The sequence below is a fragment of the Physcomitrium patens genome, chromosome 14 (assembly GCF_059467195.1).
Source record: "Physcomitrium patens ecotype Gransden chromosome 14, ASM5946719v1, whole genome shotgun sequence".
Classification (NCBI taxonomy): domain Eukaryota; kingdom Viridiplantae; phylum Streptophyta; class Bryopsida; order Funariales; family Funariaceae; genus Physcomitrium; species Physcomitrium patens.
In genome coordinates this window covers 496713-515156 of record NC_143423.1, presented here as the reverse complement: position 1 = coordinate 515156, position 18444 = coordinate 496713, and the positions used below count along the sequence as shown (strand labels likewise).

The 18444-nt window shown below is 37.2% G+C and overlaps 1 protein-coding gene and 1 long non-coding RNA gene across 4 annotated transcripts; both read left to right on the top strand.

Moving 5' to 3' along the window:
• The first annotated feature begins 2525 nt into the window (after positions 1-2525).
• Positions 2526-7004, top strand: LOC112290954 (mediator of RNA polymerase II transcription subunit 18). 3 transcript variants are annotated; one of them, XM_024537837.3, is made up of 5 exons: positions 2526-3044; positions 5073-5172; positions 5304-5361; positions 6154-6522; positions 6693-7004. In XM_024537837.3, the coding sequence occupies exons 1-5, from the start codon at positions 3009-3011 to the stop codon at positions 6796-6798; spliced, it is 669 nt and encodes a 222-aa protein (XP_024393605.1). In that variant the 5' UTR covers positions 2526-3008; the 3' UTR covers positions 6799-7004. The 3 variants fall into 3 exon arrangements, with proteins under 3 accessions (XP_024393605.1, XP_024393604.1, XP_024393603.1); XM_024537836.3 differs by lacking the exon at positions 2526-3044 and adding an exon at positions 3357-3467; XM_024537835.3 differs by lacking the exon at positions 2526-3044 and adding an exon at positions 3491-4209.
• Positions 7005-8368: 1364 nt separating this feature from the next.
• LOC149987786 (uncharacterized) lies at positions 8369-10447 on the top strand. The gene is made up of 2 exons (XR_016506189.1): positions 8369-9330; positions 9614-10447. It is a non-coding gene; the product is annotated as an uncharacterized LOC149987786 (long non-coding RNA).
• The last annotated feature ends 7997 nt before the right edge of the window (positions 10448-18444 follow it).

The following is an 18444-nucleotide window of genomic DNA, read 5'->3' as shown; positions in this document are numbered from 1 at the left end:
TCAACTACTTCTTATCTAAATAATTATGAGTGTCCATGTCATTAATTTAACAAAATAATTATGTGATACTATATAAATATATTTTAAAGTAATTAAACTAAAAATTATAAAGATTTTTTTATATATTCTATTTTAATATCTAAAAATAAATAAAATATTTAACATATGATATTTTTTTATAATTTACTATACTTTAAAAACTTTTTCTTTTAATGAGAGTCCTTTGGATTAGATTGGATGCAACCAATCTAATCCACTATGTTATTTACATATATATATATATATATATATTTATATATATATAAAATATTTAAAATCCTTGAAATATTTACTAATTATGTAATAGTTATATTTGAGACAATGATATCAATATTAATTTGAATGTCTAAATTATTTATTGATTACGATATTAATCATAGTACATGTATTATAACAATATTTTTACTAGATCAAACACAAAATCTCTTTTATGCTTTTAACTTATATTATGAAGTATATATATATATATATATATATATAGATACATATTCTTACATTAGCATCTAAAATTGGAATTAATTTTATTTATAACCATGAATTCTTGCATTTAACCTTGAATAAAACATTCTTATATATTAGTTTTTTTTTAACTAACTTAATTAGGACTATACCGAAACATTTGATCTTTACAGCAAGTATCTGAAATATAGTTTAAAATTAATTCTAATTTTGATAAAAATATTAATTTTTAATTTTTCTTTATTTTTAAATTTAAAAACATGTTAGAAAAGACATTGAACTGAAAAGTAAAATGGCACATTATTAATTTTATTAAAATTAAGAAAAATTTATCCCTAAATTATTAAAGAGATAATGCTAACAATCATGAACTTTGAAAGAAAGATTATTTTAATATTACTTTTGTTTATATTGAGTAGTTTTTCCACATTCTTGATTGTGTATTTAAGCCAAAGTAAGATCAAGATCACAAAAAAAATATATAACATTATATTATATAACATCTAGTAAACATGTAGAATTATGAGCTTGTAATTTGAATTATGAAAATGATACAAACGTCTTATAAGAACAAACCTTAATTCAAATTCAAAAATCACCATAAATAGTAATCTTAGAATTTGCAACCAATTACATAACCTTGTTGAATTATAATTAAATGTTTCTGACCACAAATATTCACAACTTCTTGTTGCTTTGGGTATAAAACTAATTTTAATCTTGATATATATATATATATATATATATTTATTATTCCATCTTTGTAATGATAAAAGATCACAATAAAAACACGTGTCTGTAGAAATTTCTCTAATTTGTGATACTTGAACCATTTATTATAAACAATCTTAAAATTTTCTAAAACATAGTGGTATGGAAGTATCACCTACAACTATTGAATGCAATTCCAAGCGTCAAAGTCATAAAATTTTAGAAAATGGTAAAACATATATAAAAGTATAAAAAAGATTATATATATTTATGAAAGCATGTTCACAAATATCAACTGGGGTGCTGAAGTGAGCGCTTCATGATGATTACAGCACCCCAGTTGATATTTTTTTTCCTTTTCAAAATGTTTCCATCCGTAAATACTTTTAAAAAAAGACTTTTGGAGGTCAGTGGATGTCATTATTCTGGAAGTTGTATTGTTGTTGTTACTCAAACCATTTGACATCCTGTATACCCAATGATCAGGTTCACTAAAGAAAAGTCCTTTTTGTGAATAATGACAACTACAAAAAGGATAAACAAACAATGACAAAAAGAGAAGAAGACTTGTGTTGACTGAGTCTGTCTGAAATTTGTACACGGGATGACTGGGGACATGAGAAAACATGGGCTGAGAGATATATATAGACAAATGATTAAATGACTGTATATATATATATATATATATATATTGACACACGCACACACATACACGTGCTGAGCTGGCAAACGAGTGAGAAAAAACACATGGGGGTGTGTTTATGTGTTTGTTTGTTTGTTTGTTTGTACCCGTCGCTTCCCGAATGGGTACATGAACTTAAATGATTTGGCACTTGCTTCTTCGGCCTTTGTGAGGGAGGGAGGGAGTGGATGAAAGTTCATCCAAGTGGGTGGGAAAAAGCACATGGAGAAGGAGCTTTCATCCAAAACTGATTTTCAGAGAAAGTCTCTGTGTAGAAGAAGTGCATGCACAGGTTGTTGTTGAACAGTGGAGATGTTTTTCTGATGCAGCTGCTTTGGTCGCAATTGAGAGGCACTACGGGCACCGTTCCCCATGCAGAGAGGGAGGGGCACATGCTGAAGGATATAGCCTTCTGGGTATCCCACTCAGACATGTGTCTCCCCTGCCAAGCCTTCTGATTCAAGGCTTTGCCGATGAAGTAGGCACAACACACCCCCCTCCCCCCCCCCTTTCTTCTCGCTCACTCGCACTCCCTCCCCCCTCCCTCCCTTCATTAGAAAGCAGAAAGCAGCAGCTCATTCAGAGTGAAAAGCAGAAAAAAGGACATGAGAAAATTCAAAATGAAAGGTGGTGGAAAGCAGTATGGTGGTGGGAAGAGGCCTTCGTGAGGCACTGTGTGTGGGGATATTGAGAAGGCACGTGAAGGGGGGAGAATCACGGGTGCAGCAAGAGCATGTGATGTGTGGGCAGGTTTTATATAATATCCCAGTTCCTCCCTCAAAGACCAACGGAGCCAACTCAAGCTTGCTGCCCAGCCTGGACGGGGGAGGGGGCGACGGCCACGGCGACGGCGATGACGGCAGGTCCAGCCGTGCGTCTGCGGCAGGAGCGGTAGTGGGGATGGACGGTGTGTTGCGAGGTTGGGGAATGGAGGTCTTCCAGGTTTGGCAGGCCGAGCGGCAGAGAGGACGAGAGACGAGGGGCGAGTGGAAGATTCATTGAACGGATCCTTTTGTGCCGCAGGGGAGTAGCAATGCTAGCGTTGCAGGGGCGGTAATCTAGCTTGCGAACACGGCATCAAGCTCGCGGAAAAGCAAAAAATCTCTGCCGGGGAGAGATGGAGTGCGTAGTGCAAGGCATCTTAGAAGCGAAGGTCGGTGAAAGAGGTTTCATCGCCACCCTTCCCTTCCACCCCCCCCACCTCACCTCCCCCTACCACCCTACCCCCTCTACCCTCTGTTTTCGGTCTTCTGATTCCGCCTCCCCCTTCTCCTCGCCCTCCTCTTGTGCTCGTAGTCCCGAAGCTTGCGATGGATGTGGAGTGGATACATTGCACGCGGTAGAAATTTTGTCGTTTTTATTGACCTTATGGTGTGGGCCAGCCCCTCTGCGGATCCCTGCTGTTGAGAGGGTATGCAGGAGAGTGTCTTCGGTGCTGCTTATATACCAGCCTTCACCTGCTATTTCTTTCACTCACAACAGCTTGCTGCCCATCTCATCTAGTTCACCCTCTTCGACTTGAGATTGTGTGCTGATGCTTGATCGGTGTATGGGTGCCCGCTTACCCGGTTCCTCAGTACTCCCCCTCCCTAATCGAAACTTCTTTGCCCGAGTTTTTGACCTCTCTCCTGTTTGTGCTCCAATCAAGAGTCATCTGGTCGCACATTGTCCTTTCGAATTGTTTGTTTTTTTGGATTTTAATTTTTTTTCAATTGGCATACAATTACTGGAGCCTGTAGTTTTACATGAAGCATATCATAGACTCCAGTAATTGCATCTTTCTAATGTTTCACATTCTTGGCCACTTGCCAATTGTCGATTGGGTTCAGGGTATTGTCCCAGAGAAATTCACCATTGTAGGTCTTCTCTTTTTCTCGCCCTCGTGGAGAATTCTGGGTTGTGGAAGTTATTTCGCAATGAAACTTCTAAAGATGTTCTTGGATTAGGTGGACTTCTGTGTGTGCTGCCTCCTACATTGACTGATTTGTATTTTATCTGCACTTCTCCTGCTTGATGATATGGTCCATGTAACAGCAGGTTAACATTTTTATTTATTTATTTATTTTTGACAACAATCGTTACTGTATCCCTTTTTTGTGGAAAGGAAATTTCACAGACGAATTCGCAGCAAACGCACTGTGCTATGCATGTGATCTATGAAAACTCCGCTTCTGTGGCAAGACTATTACTGACCACGTTTCAAGTCCATGTCACGAAGACTGGATATGTCTTTGTGCATTTCCTGTACCTTCTGTGGTATACCCGGGTATCGAATTTCCTTGTCCATCGTGCTTGGAGTGTTGGACTTAGTAACACAAGTAAGGACTCATGAGGTAGAGAAGGTTCACAGTAGTAGGAGTTTGCTTTATCCTGCACTCGTTCACTTCGTGCCTCAGTTGTCGTCGTCCCCCTTCGTTTTTTTTTTTTTTTTTTTTTTTTTTTTTTTTTTTCTGGTTTTTCTATGTTTTATAATCCTTTTATGTCGTGTGACATATTTCGTGCTGTTCACTCTTCAGATACTGCAGTGATTTACACTTGTTTCATTGGACACTACCTCTACATAACTACTCCAATGCCACGTATCTGCATCTGCACCTGCACCAAAGTTTTGTAATTCTACGGCTCGTGGTAGTCTGTTGTTGTGAAGGTGGGATGTAGCTGAGTGTATTACTCGGTGTTCATTTGATCATTATTACCCGATGGTGCGGGTTCTTATGCAGAGCCGTGGCATTGGAGTAATCCTCTACTTTTGAATGTTTCATTCAAGTTTGTTTTAAAGTTCACCGTGGCGTAGCTTTCTACATTTCTGCACGTTTCAATTCTCCTCTTCATCGCTGTAATGCCATGTTCCTGCATCTGCACCTGCACCGCACTGCCTCACGAGAATGTGCACGAATGGATCAGAGCGGTGTTGTGCAAATCCTGCTTTCAGTCAATCACTGAGCTTGAGTTTTAGCAATTCTTATTTCCTCTGAACTTTCTTCTGGCATTATAGTGGTGGAGGTGCTTATGCAGAAATATTGCATTGCGGCTGAGAGCCACTAATGTTGTGGTAGTACAGACTTTTGATGCGGTGGTAAACATTGTTTCACCCATCTTCTTTACCAAATTTTTACCGCTTTTCGAAGCTCTTTGGCGCGTATTGAAACTGTTTTTTTATTTGTGAATGTGCGGACGCCAGCATGTGGATGCGTTGGAGGTTTTATTGCAGGGGCTCTGCGGAGGACTTCGAGAAACAATTAAAGTTCACGAAATATGTTTGAAGACGGGGCCGAATTTAGGTGCGTCCTGGAGCCTTTTTGCAATGATATTTTAAAATTTATTATTATTATTATTATTATTATTATTTTGCAGCTCTTGGCAAGTGTGTAATGGAACCGTTTGATCTAAGGCTTACCTGTGCCATATCCAGGTGCGGTGGCCTCTGAGGTTCACCTTTGCTGCTCATTATCTCAACCCGAACCTGTCTGGTATGTCACAGCCCTTTGACTCAAGGGCACTTCCCTGGTTGTTGTTGCTTTTTTTTTTTTTTTTTTTTTTTTTTTTTTCTGTAAGTCAGTTCAGTTTAAACTTTCTAATGAACTTAGTGGATTGCAATTTTAGCAGTTTCTATCATCTTTAAGAGTTGGATAGTAGGCAAATTCCAGCTACTAGGTATATTAAAGTCTCCGCATGTTCTGGTTGAACAATTGTAGTGGATCGATATTAATGTGGCGTGCAAAGCTTCTCACTGTCATGTATTGAATGAATAGCTAGACATCCACCTGTCTCGCTTTTAGGACTTCTGGAGTTTGACTGTTAGGGTTGCAGTGAACCGCAGCTCGTAAGGACCTTGATGTATCAACCACATCATTTTTATGCGCAGAGATCTTATAGAAGATAAATGGTTCTTCTCTAAAGTATAATTGGTCTATAAAAAAGCAGCTTCGCTTTCGGTTCGCCAACTGGGACCAGCCTGATTCTCTGAACGAAAAGAAGAGTTTTCCGTCAGTGTCCCAACCGCAACAATCATTGACCGACTTTCCTTCACCTCTACAGACAATGGGACCATAAATCCTTTGTTTAAATATGATAACGTAAGCTGAACAGTAACAAAAATTGGACCTTGGATAAGAGCAAACTTAGTACCTTCGACAAATATCTCTGAAGCTTTTCACCGACCTCCTAAGTAGGTGAAGAAGCCTTAGAGTAGTACCTAGTGTGCTGACTCTTTCCTGGAAAAGATATATTATCTTACTTTACGTTCACTGAGTATGAGGCAGGTCAGTGCGCCATGTGGGTGGAGCAATGCGAGGAGCTGGAGCAGATCAACTTCCAGCGTTGGTGCGTCCTGTGCTGGAAGCTGGAATAAGCAACAATTCACTCCGCTTCATGTATTCTCTTGGCTACAAGCTGGATTACGAAATGCTTCGAACAGGCTTCTCCTTTCAGTTGCACAAGACTGTCCCCATTGCTGTTACTATTACCATCTCTGTGACAGCGGTACACAGGTTACCCAAGATACATGCGGTGGATGACCCACAGCCGGTTACTCCTGGTCTGCAAATGGTGCAGGTTTCAGCTCCTGCGTCTCCTGATAACTATTCTGAAGTTGTTGGTGCCATTTCAGGGTTGGCAGAGTACTTGGCCCCGTAAGTTGCACACCCCTTAGCACTTGAATATCATTCCTTTTTGTGGATTGTGTCCGCAGTAATGGGACTATTCCTTGTTAGCTATTAGCTGGATTTTGATGTCTAGGTTTTATCAAAATCTCCGTTTGAATTATGAAGCTGCATCTAATCGTGCTTTTCGTTAAATGCAGACTTGTCCATCTTTCTAAGCCTGGAGTTCCTGCTGGTATTGTCCCTACTGCTTCCACAGCAGCTGCAGCGCTCGTCTCGAGAGGTGGTATCACTAAAGTACTGTAGGGCTTTTTTCGTAGTGATCATGAAAGTCAGACTAAGGGCTAAAAGTGAAAAGTACTCGGGCCTTTCGGCAACAGTGCAGAAGTACCATCTGAATACGGGAGAATGAATATCCCTTTGGGCTTCAGTAGTGATGAGTCTGCTAAAAGCTTCGTACCCAGATGTGAATATTTGATGCTCTATGATTAAATGAAAATCCATTGCCATCATACTCTTCGTTGAACTATAATTTGATTCTCTCTCAGATATCTAAAGGTTCCTTCTGGACTATCACACTCCAACTGTCTCAAATTTTGATAATGATTCCTGAATTTTCGTGAAGAAACCAGTTCGCGCATGCGCTTTTGACACATTTTTTGAGATGCTGAGCGTACGCCCTGTAGTTACAGTTGACCAGAGGGACCAACTTTTTATCAAAGGAGTGCCAATTTTAAAAGCTTTCGATGGTAAGTCATTTGTTTTCTTAATCTAAAAAAGAAAACGCAAATCTTTTCAACTCTGCGAGAATTATCATATGAGAACTATCCAAGTCAGCAGTAATACTTTCTCACATGTATCTGTCGCCATGAAAAGTGGCTCTCCAAGTAGGCTGCAAACACATTTCTGAGTATTTACTTTAGCATGGGGTACCATGCGAACCATATTTTTAGCACCCTCCAAAAGGTATTTCCTGCCGCCTCAGCACCACGCTATCCCATGCTACCTCCAGGTATTATATGAAAACTCCAATTCACATGTATTGCACAGATGGATTTCCATAGCTCCAACTTCCTCTACACAGCAGACTATGGGGCTGGATGGGAGGCTCAGTTCCACCAATGATTCTCTATATATATACTTTTAAATCTTTGATTTTTATACCCCTCAATCCACGAGCAATTTGATTAGTCTAAGATGCGGGTCAGCTTCGTTCATATTCCCCATAATTCGAGGATCCATGTCCAAGCTTACGTGAAGGCATCTAGTTTCCATGCACTTGGAAGTGAGAATCTTTCATCGATGTAGTAGTACAATGAGGTCCCACAGCGCCTCCAAGATCATTCACAGAGATTGCAGAAGAATCCAGTCTACAAAGCATCTTATTATGGGTGACTCAAATCATCCTGTTGTAGTACCAATTTCCATTTAGATGACGTGTCTGGGGATAGAAATGTGGGTAATGGGATGGATAAATTCAGTCTACGTAAAAGGAGATAAGGATGTGGGGGCACTGGGAAGCTTTCATGTTTGTGAAAACTAATCTAGTTTTTCGAGGAGGCAATAAAGCGAAGTCTTCCTCACACTACGGAGATTTTGTGTGGTATGGACCTCTAAACTTGCTTTACAAAGTATGAAGGATGCAACCGTGACGAAGATCCTTGCGCTTCCAACCTCAAGATCTACCGCATGAAATTCTTCCTACAGAGGCTTTGCATGATGCTAAAAGCACTTCACATTGCGGCCGATCGCTGCAATAAACTTCCTTTATTTGGGACTGATATAACGAACTTCTGCTCTTTTACACCCCCAGGCGTCGGTCCACCACCAGTCTTTTGCCGGAATCTTTTTATTAATTTGTGTAACGGCCCACGGATGTCCTTCAATGCAGCCATCTAGACGGGATAAGATCGTATAGGATAACAGTCATCATCGGAGGCTACAATTTTCCGAACCTACAACCTTCTGAGGAATGCTAGGCCTTCAAGGTCTTTTGATGTCACGCCGATGGAGAGCAGGGTGTGGTCGAAGCGTCAGCCACGTTCCTGATGATCGGGTGGGACATTGCGAGGACCACGGAGGTGGAAGTTACGAGGTCTCCATGGAAACCAACGACGGAGCTCTCCAAACCATCCTCAATTTATTTGTCCGCTAAATGAGCCAAAACAGTCTCTAATCCCTGTGCAAACAATTATTCGGAATCCACACCCATAGCTGGAGGTATTCAGACCGGAGGATTTGCAACTACGACGTCAAGAGCACGGATGCGGAATCGAATGGGAACAAGGGAGAAGACGAAGGTGCTGCAGTTTCAAGTCACGGGCCAGATGGGAAGAATAGGACGGAGAAAAGGCGAAACAGAGGGGTCCCGATGTGCAAGGATCGTAGGAGACTTTGAGCGATGAGCAAAATTGGTGTTGAATGCATTGCAAGGTGATGTCATTCATAATGATGCTGCGAGGAGGGGAATTTCTATCAACATAGTACTGGATTCTAGTTTCACGAAATGTCCGGCAAGTGATCACTCCTTTAGTTCCGCTCCGCAAAATAAATATGTAGGGGTTGATTACGTCGGAAGATGAGTAAATGTAGAGCGTTGCTTGATTGTCCAACAATGCGGTTTCTATACCAAATCCAGTTAATTACCACCTTCCGGTGCAGTAGACAGATTGAAACGTTATACTTCCAGAAGAATTAGCGTCGGAAGGAGAGAAGAAGCAAATGTAGTCTAGTAGCAGTGGAGTACTATTAAGTGGTGAAGTACTTTCAAACTTTTTACAACTGCCGCAGCACAATCCAACACAGTCCAAGAAATGAGCTTTGTTCTGGTCTGTCAAGGTTGGAGATTATCTGCTGCTACTGTACAGTATATGATCAAGTTGTCTTTGACTAGTTAATTAGTGAACTAAGAGGACTAAGAGTTGGTGCAAAAGGAGATCTAATCAGGTTGAGCTTCCAAAAGGTTCACCTAGTCTGTGCCTTGTGTTGTTAGACTTCATTTTGCTTGTTAGATGCAATGCTGTTGTTGCATGACTAGTTTCCTTCTCTTTTTCTTGCTCATGTAGTAATGCTACAGTGATGTTGTCACGTTGTTAATCATGCCGTGATGTTGCGGTGCCAGCTGCGGATCTGCTCAAGAGTTGATGGCGGCAATCTCTGTTTTCCAGCCCTGTCTTGATGTAAGAGCCGTAGAGCTTCGTTTTCCATTTTTCTGCAATGCCAAAGTGGCTGATGGAAGCAAGATAGCCTTGATGGACAGACTACCTTTTGCAATCAGTTCAGCAAGGAGTTTGTAGCGCATGAGAAGTTGATGATGAGCTCCGAGGACATGAGATTCAACATCGACTATGCCGCAGTGACGGTGCCAAAGGTATTGGTACCATCAGTGTTGGTGCCGGAGGGGGACCTGCGATTTTGGGGAGCGGTGTTCGTGCCGTCGATCATCACGCTGCTGAACGCGATCACCACCCCCAAGTCTCTGCACTTGTTGGTATTTTGGAGAACGTGATGTCCTTGCACCGGACAAAGGCGACAACAATCGGGTTGTTCGACATTGGGAACGTGAACGAGTGGTTGGTGACGGAGAAGTTGGGCAACTTGATGAAGTACAAGTCTGCCAAGTGCAAGAAGTACACGCTGCAGAGGATGGCGCGCAACATGCTAGCCAAGGGATGGAAGATGTTAGAGAGGTTTGGGAGTTAATTAGGTTGGTGACAACAATGGCAGTGATCATGCAGAAAAGTGACGGTGAAGCTTTTTCCTGCATGATCACTAAGCTTAGCAAAGAGAGGTAGTGATCATGCGGGAAAGCCGTAGTGAAGTTGGTGAAGAGCAATCTGCTGCTGGACAGACTTAGGAAGGTATGTTTTTTCTTTTCTTTTCCAACCAGTACTCTGATTGGTATACCTGTATACATACCAGATTAGTATTTAAGAAGATTATCTGTTCGGAGTAAGTGGTTTTTGTTGTAGAAAACATAAAATGTCTAAAATGAAAAATTGAGCAAATATGTGAGATTTCTCTACATTTTTTTTTTTTTTTTTTTTTAAAAACTTTTTACCTTTTTTTTATTCATAATATAAGTAATCATTTTAATAATAATAAAAATGTTAAGAAAAATAGAAAATAAGATAAGTAAAGCCAAAATAAAAAAGTATCACAATTTAAAGCAAATGTGTATTTGTAAACATTTAATGAAAATAATCTTTGTATTATAAGAACTTGACATTAGAGCTCAAACTTAATTCAATTCAATGATTTAGTAAATAAAACCTTAGGTTGTATATTAGTATTGATATAATATAGTTTAATTTCATCTTAAAGCACTCTTTCACAAATAAAATGATAATAAATTGCAATGTATTTTATTTGAGCATGGAATATTGGATTCTCAGCAAATTTTATTGTTCATTGGTTATCACAATACATTTTAATGTTCTTTGTAGTTTAGTCATCCAATTTGGAAGTTTTTTTTTTTTTTTTTTTTTTTTTTTTTCACAAGAAATTCAGATAATACTTCTATTGCAACATTTTAATTCAATGAGTAATTCATATAGTTAGTTAACTTCTTATGCATTGTTTCTAAAAGCTTGATGTTCTATCAAAATCAACTTTTAAATATTATTCAATAATTCTAAGGTCAATCATAAACATATTTTGGAGGTAATATTTTAACCATATAATAAGCTTGATGTTACTTCTAATAACAAATAGATTTTCAATATATTACCTAAGTATAATGATGTATCTAACATATTTTTACATCAAAATTACTTCTTGATATATGCATGTTTCTTAATACACTATCTATCTTTTCATATTAAATTGTGGGTGATTATTTTAGACTGTTGTAAATCATGAAACTAACTCACTTATTGTTTTAGGACAAAATGATGCATTTAGAATGGAAAAATTATAATATATGATAAGTAGTTTAGAAATTCTTAGATAAATAGAGAATTAAAATATTAGTTGTAAAAATAGAGTCTTAATAAGTCTTGGAAGTAATTATCTTAGTTGATTTAATATCTTTATTTATTATTGAGTATTAAGGATTAATTATAAAATTCAATATCTATATTGAAATTCTATCTATATGTATTATTTATACAAAATTATAAATGTTAGTTAATAGTCAGAAGATGTATGAAAAAGAACTTCATCTCTTTTTAGTTATTGATATAAAAAATAAGATTTACAGTTGATTTATATTAACTTTATTACTATAAAAAATCACCAAGGTAAAAAAAAATATACTATTAAATTTCTATTAGAATTATAGAAATATTAAATTTTTTTATATAATTGTTTTAGAATTTATTAAGAATTTTTAGAATAATTTTTAAGACTTTGGTACAAATAAGTTTTACTACTTGGGAAGCTATTATGAAGAAATGGAAGAAGATTTGAAGGCCACACAAGGTTTTTAGGCTAATAGGATATTTTTGAATATCATGATGAAGTCAAAAATACAAAAATATTGATTCTACTAATAGAAAATAAGAGGATCAACAACTAGTGTAGTCCTTGTAAGTAGAGAAGTACTTAAGTTCCATATAGATTGCAGTACCTTGAATGTAATTAGAAGGATAAGACTAAGGCCGTGTGGAATCTTTTAGACATCCATATACACTATATGTGAGTCTTGGTGATGCTCAAATCTTTGATTTATAAATAAGTCACTCTTGAGATAAAATATTTTCACTTAAATTTTTATTTATTTACTTGTTATTTTAAAACCTTCATAAATTATTCATAGTAACTCCGATTTACAAGTTTCTAATACCATTGGAAAGATAAAAAATTATATTTTTAATAATATATTATTTATTTTTATTATTTTATTTTTTACTGGATGAAAATTCAATAAACAGATTGTGACCAAGTTTTGGATTGTGTAATTGCTTGATTTTATTTATTTCATTTTTTTGTGTTTATTCTTCTTTTTTTCTTACTAATTAATTCTTTTACTTCATACCACTAATTAAAAAAAAAATCTTAATTGAGACCATCTTATAACTTGGGTTGAAGGAGTAAAATTTATCCTCATACCTATAGATAATTTTTTTGAATTTGTACATTGGTCTTTTTTTTGGATAAGATGAAACTATCTAATTGAGTCATAAAAAATTCATCTTTAAAAATATCATTTAGAAAGGTCATTTTTACATCTATTTGATATATAATCTAATTATTAATAGTTATTAAAGATATAGTAATTCTAATTATATATTATTTAATAATTAGATTAAAAGTCTCAGTGAAATCTATTCCTCTAATTTGTTTAAATCTTCTTATAATTAACCTTGCCTTCTTTTTACGTGGTTGGTTGTTAATTCTAGATTTTAATTTAAATTTTTACTTTAATGATATGAAATACTATCTTTTATATAATTCTTTTAATATCCAAGTATCATTTTTTTTTATAATAGAGTCTATTTATTCTTTCATTTCTTTTTTTTAGCTTGGATTATTATAAGCTTATATGAAGTTGGTATTTTCACCTTTTAAATTAATTTCTTTTGTGTCTATATATTAAGCATTGAAACATTCTCAATTTAATTGATACAAGTTGTAAACTTTAATAAAACCATAAACATGATAATCATCTAATTTGATGTTTGTTTTTTTAGATCTTTTTGATTTACAAACAAGAAGGGTGATTTAAAGAGAAGGATCAAGATTATATCCACTAACAAAATTTTGATCTATTACTCTAGGTATTGAAATGATTTTTTTGTCATAGATTCATTCTTTTGTACATTTTTTGTTGGTGCTATTACTCTTTTTTTGGTAGGAGGTAGATTAAGAGATTTTTTTACCATATTTTTGAATAATATATTTTTATTAATAAATAAATCAAAGTTTTCTTCCAATAATAGAATTAAAGATATAATAAATTTTAGATCAAATTTTTCTTTGTGAAAGATAACATCTTTAGAAATAATAATTTTTTGCCATACAACCAAAAATTCGTAAGTGAGATAAGTCAAGTTTGTACCTAGTAGATGCTTCTTTTGGAATTAAACATCTTAAATTTTTTATCAAAGGTCTGCTTTAAATATAATTCATAATTTTTGTAGCTTTTTTCTATAGATATTTAGGTACTTTTGTTTTGATAAAAAAACTTGTTATTCCTTGTGTAATATACATATTTTTCATTTTTACTAGATTATTTTGTTTAAGACAATAATTTGAAGTAAGTTCTCTCTTAATCTCTTCTTGTTTGTAGTTGCTTTAAAATTTGCTGGATAGGTATTCACTCCTATAATTTTTTTTTAAACACTCTATTTTTTTGCTTGGATTTTTTACTAACTTTTTGATCTCTTTAAACTTATCAAATATTTTCAACTTCTCTTATAAAAATATAATCAAGTCTTTTGAGTGTAATCACTAATACATGTTAAAATAAATATGTTTTTCTTCTTTGATAGAATAGGTAAAGAACCACATAAATTAAAATGAATTATTTCTAACTATCTTGTTATAAACGGACTTCTCTTCTTAAAAACATGTTTCCTATGTAACTTCTCATGTATAGAACTTTAAGAAACTTCTTAACATAATATGACATCCTTCTAATATGGTACACACTTCACTTGGAAATATGCAACGTCGTAAAATACCATCCCGTCCTTGTTTGTATAATGCGGCTCCAATCATGATATACGGCGCACTTCTTATAATCAGACGTTTCTTTAATTTTTCATTATAAGAAATTGAAAAAGTCTGAAATGTGAGATATTGGATCGGGTCACCATATTCGGGTGTAATAACCTCCACAGCGAATAATTGTGCATCTGGAAGGGCGTCATTTATCGGCTCATTACCCAGTATATTAGATAAACGGGACAAGTGATCTGCATTGGCATGTGTCTTGCTAGGGTGAACATTAATTATAAAATTAAATTCTTGGAGAAGTAACACCCAGCGAGCAATTCGTCCACTCAATTGGGATTTATTTATCATATACTTAAGTGCATCATGATCAACGTGGAACACAAACGGGTAGCCCAGTAGATAATGGTGGAATTTTTGTACAGAATAAATTATGCCAAGGGCTTCTTGCTTGGTAGTATTATAATTGGGTTCGGCCATAACCAATTGTCGACTCGCAAAATATATTGGATGATCATGGTTATTGTCATCTTTCTGACTCAATATTGATCCAATCGCGACGTTGGATGCATCGACATAAACCTGAAATGGTTTCGTCCAGCATGGGGCAACCAGTAATGGTGCAGACACCAATTTTTGTTTCAAGGCCTTAAAGGCAACACTACATTCTGCCGTCCAAACGGGACTAGATCTATCCAATAATGGTTTCTTTAGCAAATTTGTCAATGGCTGACATAGTACTGCAAAGGAGTGAATAAAACGCCGATAATAGCTGACATGGCCCACAAAGTCACGTACTTCTGACACCGTTTTTAGCTTTGATAAAGCCAATATTCGAGTTACTTTATCTGGGTCCGTAGCAATACCGCGGCTGGATACTATGTGGCCTAAGAGTCTTCTAGAGGGGACCCCAAATTGACACTTCTCTGAATTCAACGATATACCGTACTTATCGCATTGGTCCAGACATCATCTCAGGCAGTTCAAATGATCGGCTGTCGTATTGAACGTGTAAAAATCATCTAAGAATATTTCTACTGATACTCATAAATAATCTTGAAAGGCCTGTGTCATCACTCTTTGAAATGTGGCTGGTGCATTGCATAATCCAAATGGCATCACTTTGTATACAAATGTATCCCAATCTGTCGTAAAAGTAGTCTTGGACTGATCTTCCTTGGCAATTTTGACTTGATTGTAACCCGAAAAACCATCCAAAAATGAATAACATTCGTGTCTTGCTACGGCATCCAATATACTGTCCGTAAAAGGTAGAGGAAAATAGTCCTTCTTGGTAGCAGCATTGAGTTTCCGAAAATCTTGACAGATTCTAATCTTGCCATTTTTCTTAGGTACCATTACCATTGGTGAGACCCATTCGCTATACGAAACTGGATAAATGAATCCCACGCGCAATAATTTGTCCAATTCCTCCTTTACCATCAAGGAATATTTTGGGTTGAGATGGTATTGTCTTTGACGAACTGGTGTAGCATCCGGAACCAATGTAATACAATGTTCACACACCGTTTCTAAAATACCCTTCAGATCTGCATACGTCCAAGCAAAGGACGATTTATGCTGGAGGAAGAATGCTTTCTATTGACTCAATTCGTTACCTTGAATACTCTTGTATATCTTTATATTCTGGGGCGCGTCAGGGGTGCCTAAGTTCAGAGTCTGGAAAACAGGTTCTTCTACAGCCGCCGATTTAAAATCGCTTGTTGGCCCGTCATCGTGCGAAAGAGACTACAACTGTTGGTGACTCATGTCTGACCGCATTACATTCACATGATTGACATCATATCGGGTCATCCATTCGGTAATAACATGATCCAAGTTAGAGGCATCCTCCTGATGTAGTAAATATTCGCCGGGGCCACCACATTGGTAGATTCCGCCCTTGGTTGTTGAAGGGGTTTGACCTGCCCCAAATTGCGGTAAAACTATAGCATCATCATCTTCCTCAATCGAGTGACTCTCGTTATCCGAGGTAAATTTTGATTCGGGCAATGGGGTTTCTCCGTGATATTGTACTGGGTACATTTGTAGAACAATCTGGTCACTGCCTTTTCCAATTGTCAATGTGCCGCGGCCCCAATCGTTTTTAGCCTTGGCTTGATACAACCAAGGTCTGCCTAATAAAATGGGATACGATAACATAGAACTCTGTAACCGAAATACAACATAATCAATTTTGTATGTCAATCCTGCGATTATAGTGGCAATATCGCGTAAGATTCCCATCGACTTAACCCGACTATGATCTGCCATTTACAAAACTAATGTCGTAGGGAGCAATTGCTTTAGATCCAAGTCTTCCATTGTATCAGCGTTCATTAAATTCACACTGGAGCCACTATCGACTTGTACCCCTAGAATTAAAACTCCATCGATTGATACATCGATTGTTGGTGCTCCCAGATCTGGGTTTAAGCTAACTTCATGTATTTCTTTAGTGGGAGATCTTCGCCGTACCAACGCTGAATTCAATGTTGATCAACATTCCGGTGCTACAACCAAAAGTTGCTTCATTGTAATTGAAGGCTGTATAACATCCAAATCCTTCAATATGTCGTAGGGTTGCATATTGAGAGTAACTTCCAATACTCTTTTGCATTTCATTGGTTTCATTTTGACTCTGTTCGGCAGCAATTCTTTCCTCTTAGTCGACTCTTCTACCACTAAAGGTTCCTTCAATAGGTATGAGCTTATATTGGGTTGTGCGAGTATTGGGACGGGGTCATTTGGAATTGATCTTGATGTCCCCAGAAAATTGGCACGTGAAACTAAATTGGATTCCTCGTCTTGTTGAGATCCTAATATTGGAATACGGTCCAATACTGGTATTGGTTCGGTTCGCCTCATGGACGGCTCTACTATTACTTCGATTGGGTCATCCAGGTCCTGAATTGGATTCTTGCCTTTTTGTTGGCCCTTGGTAAGCACTGCATTCACCACCTCGACGCGATGTGCTGGTGAGTCCCGTTGAACAGGACCTTTGTCCTCCGTCGACTGGCTTGTTTGCATCTGCTGGTCACGGTTATTATAATTAAATGTCGTGTTGTACTGCTGATAAGTATGACCAGACAACTTATAATTTCCACATATTGGGGCATAATCATCACTTGCTGTTGGATTAGGACATTCACTCGCATAATGTCCGATTTGTCTGCACCGATAGCAACGAAGTGGTCTTCTGCCAGCTCCTTCAGGGATATTAGGTGTCTCTACTGGTATATAACGACTCGATCTATTCCATGTCGGTTGAGTGAAGGATCCTGGTTGACCCATTGGTACTGTAGATTCTGGCATTGGCTTCTGCTTGGTTGAATATTGATGATATCTTTGCTGATTCAACCCCAAGCCATGGATATTGGATACACCTTCTTGGTAAAATACAGAGTTTTGAAAATTGGAATAATTCCTGTTTTGTTTATTCGCTCGATTTCCATTCCAGCCCAACCTATTATTCGTTTATACTTGATTTACATCCCACGAAGTTGGTTGACTCATGGTCTATTGTCCGACTTGTTGTTGTTTTCTTAAGTTCCAACAATTGGCAATGGTATCCTTACCCCTACAAAAGGTACATGGAACCATCATTTGGGGTGGTGAAGAACATTCGGTTATCAAATGACCTTGTCCCTTACAATTGCTACACCAAACATTGGGTCGCATATTGGTCGGTTTATGCCTTTTCTCTTTATCCTTGGCCAGATTCACAGCCAATTGATCCATTTTCTTCGTTAATATTAACAGCAATGACTCATTGGGATCCCTTGATATCAATTCATTGGTCAATTCCTTCGTAGGTATTGGTTTTTGATATGCGAAATAAGGCACATACGGTTGTGACGATGATGGTAGTACAGCCTGCAATGGAACGGCATTTACTATTCCCTGTGGAATTGTACCATAATCACTCCTTTTCGGATAACTTTCTGATGCGTCATTCGAATTTGTCATTTGATAACCGCCTTGCAATGGAATCATCGTGGCGCCAACGGTTAAGTACTGATCGTAATGACATTCCTCCCATACTTTTGCTCGCTCAAGAGATGCTGCAATGGTAGCTGATTGGGCCTCCTTTATAAACATCTTCAATTCTAGTGGGTGTAATCCATTAACCAATATGGACAACACAAACGATTTCGGCATTTGGTTATTTGGCCATTTCTGAAGTATATTTGCTACACGACCATAATATGACTGTACCACTTCCCCTGGTACCATTTTGCTATTCATTAATCTTTCTCAAAGACGTTCTTCAAAACCAATTGGTCAGAAATGGGCTAAAAATGCCATTTTCAATGCCTTCCAATTGATAAATTG

Excerpts from the sequence above, each read along its gene's own strand:
- LOC112290954 (XM_024537835.3), top strand. The coding sequence starts at position 4,099 with ATGTCACGAAGACTGGATATGTCTTTGTGCATTTCCTGTACCTTCTGT. Across the intron at positions 4,210-5,072 it reads TGTTGGACTTAGTAACACAA|CATGTGGATGCGTTGGAGGT; the intron begins GTAAGGACTCAT and ends TGCGGACGCCAG. Across the intron at positions 5,173-5,303 it reads GAAGACGGGGCCGAATTTAG|GTGCGGTGGCCTCTGAGGTT; the intron begins GTGCGTCCTGGA and ends TGCCATATCCAG.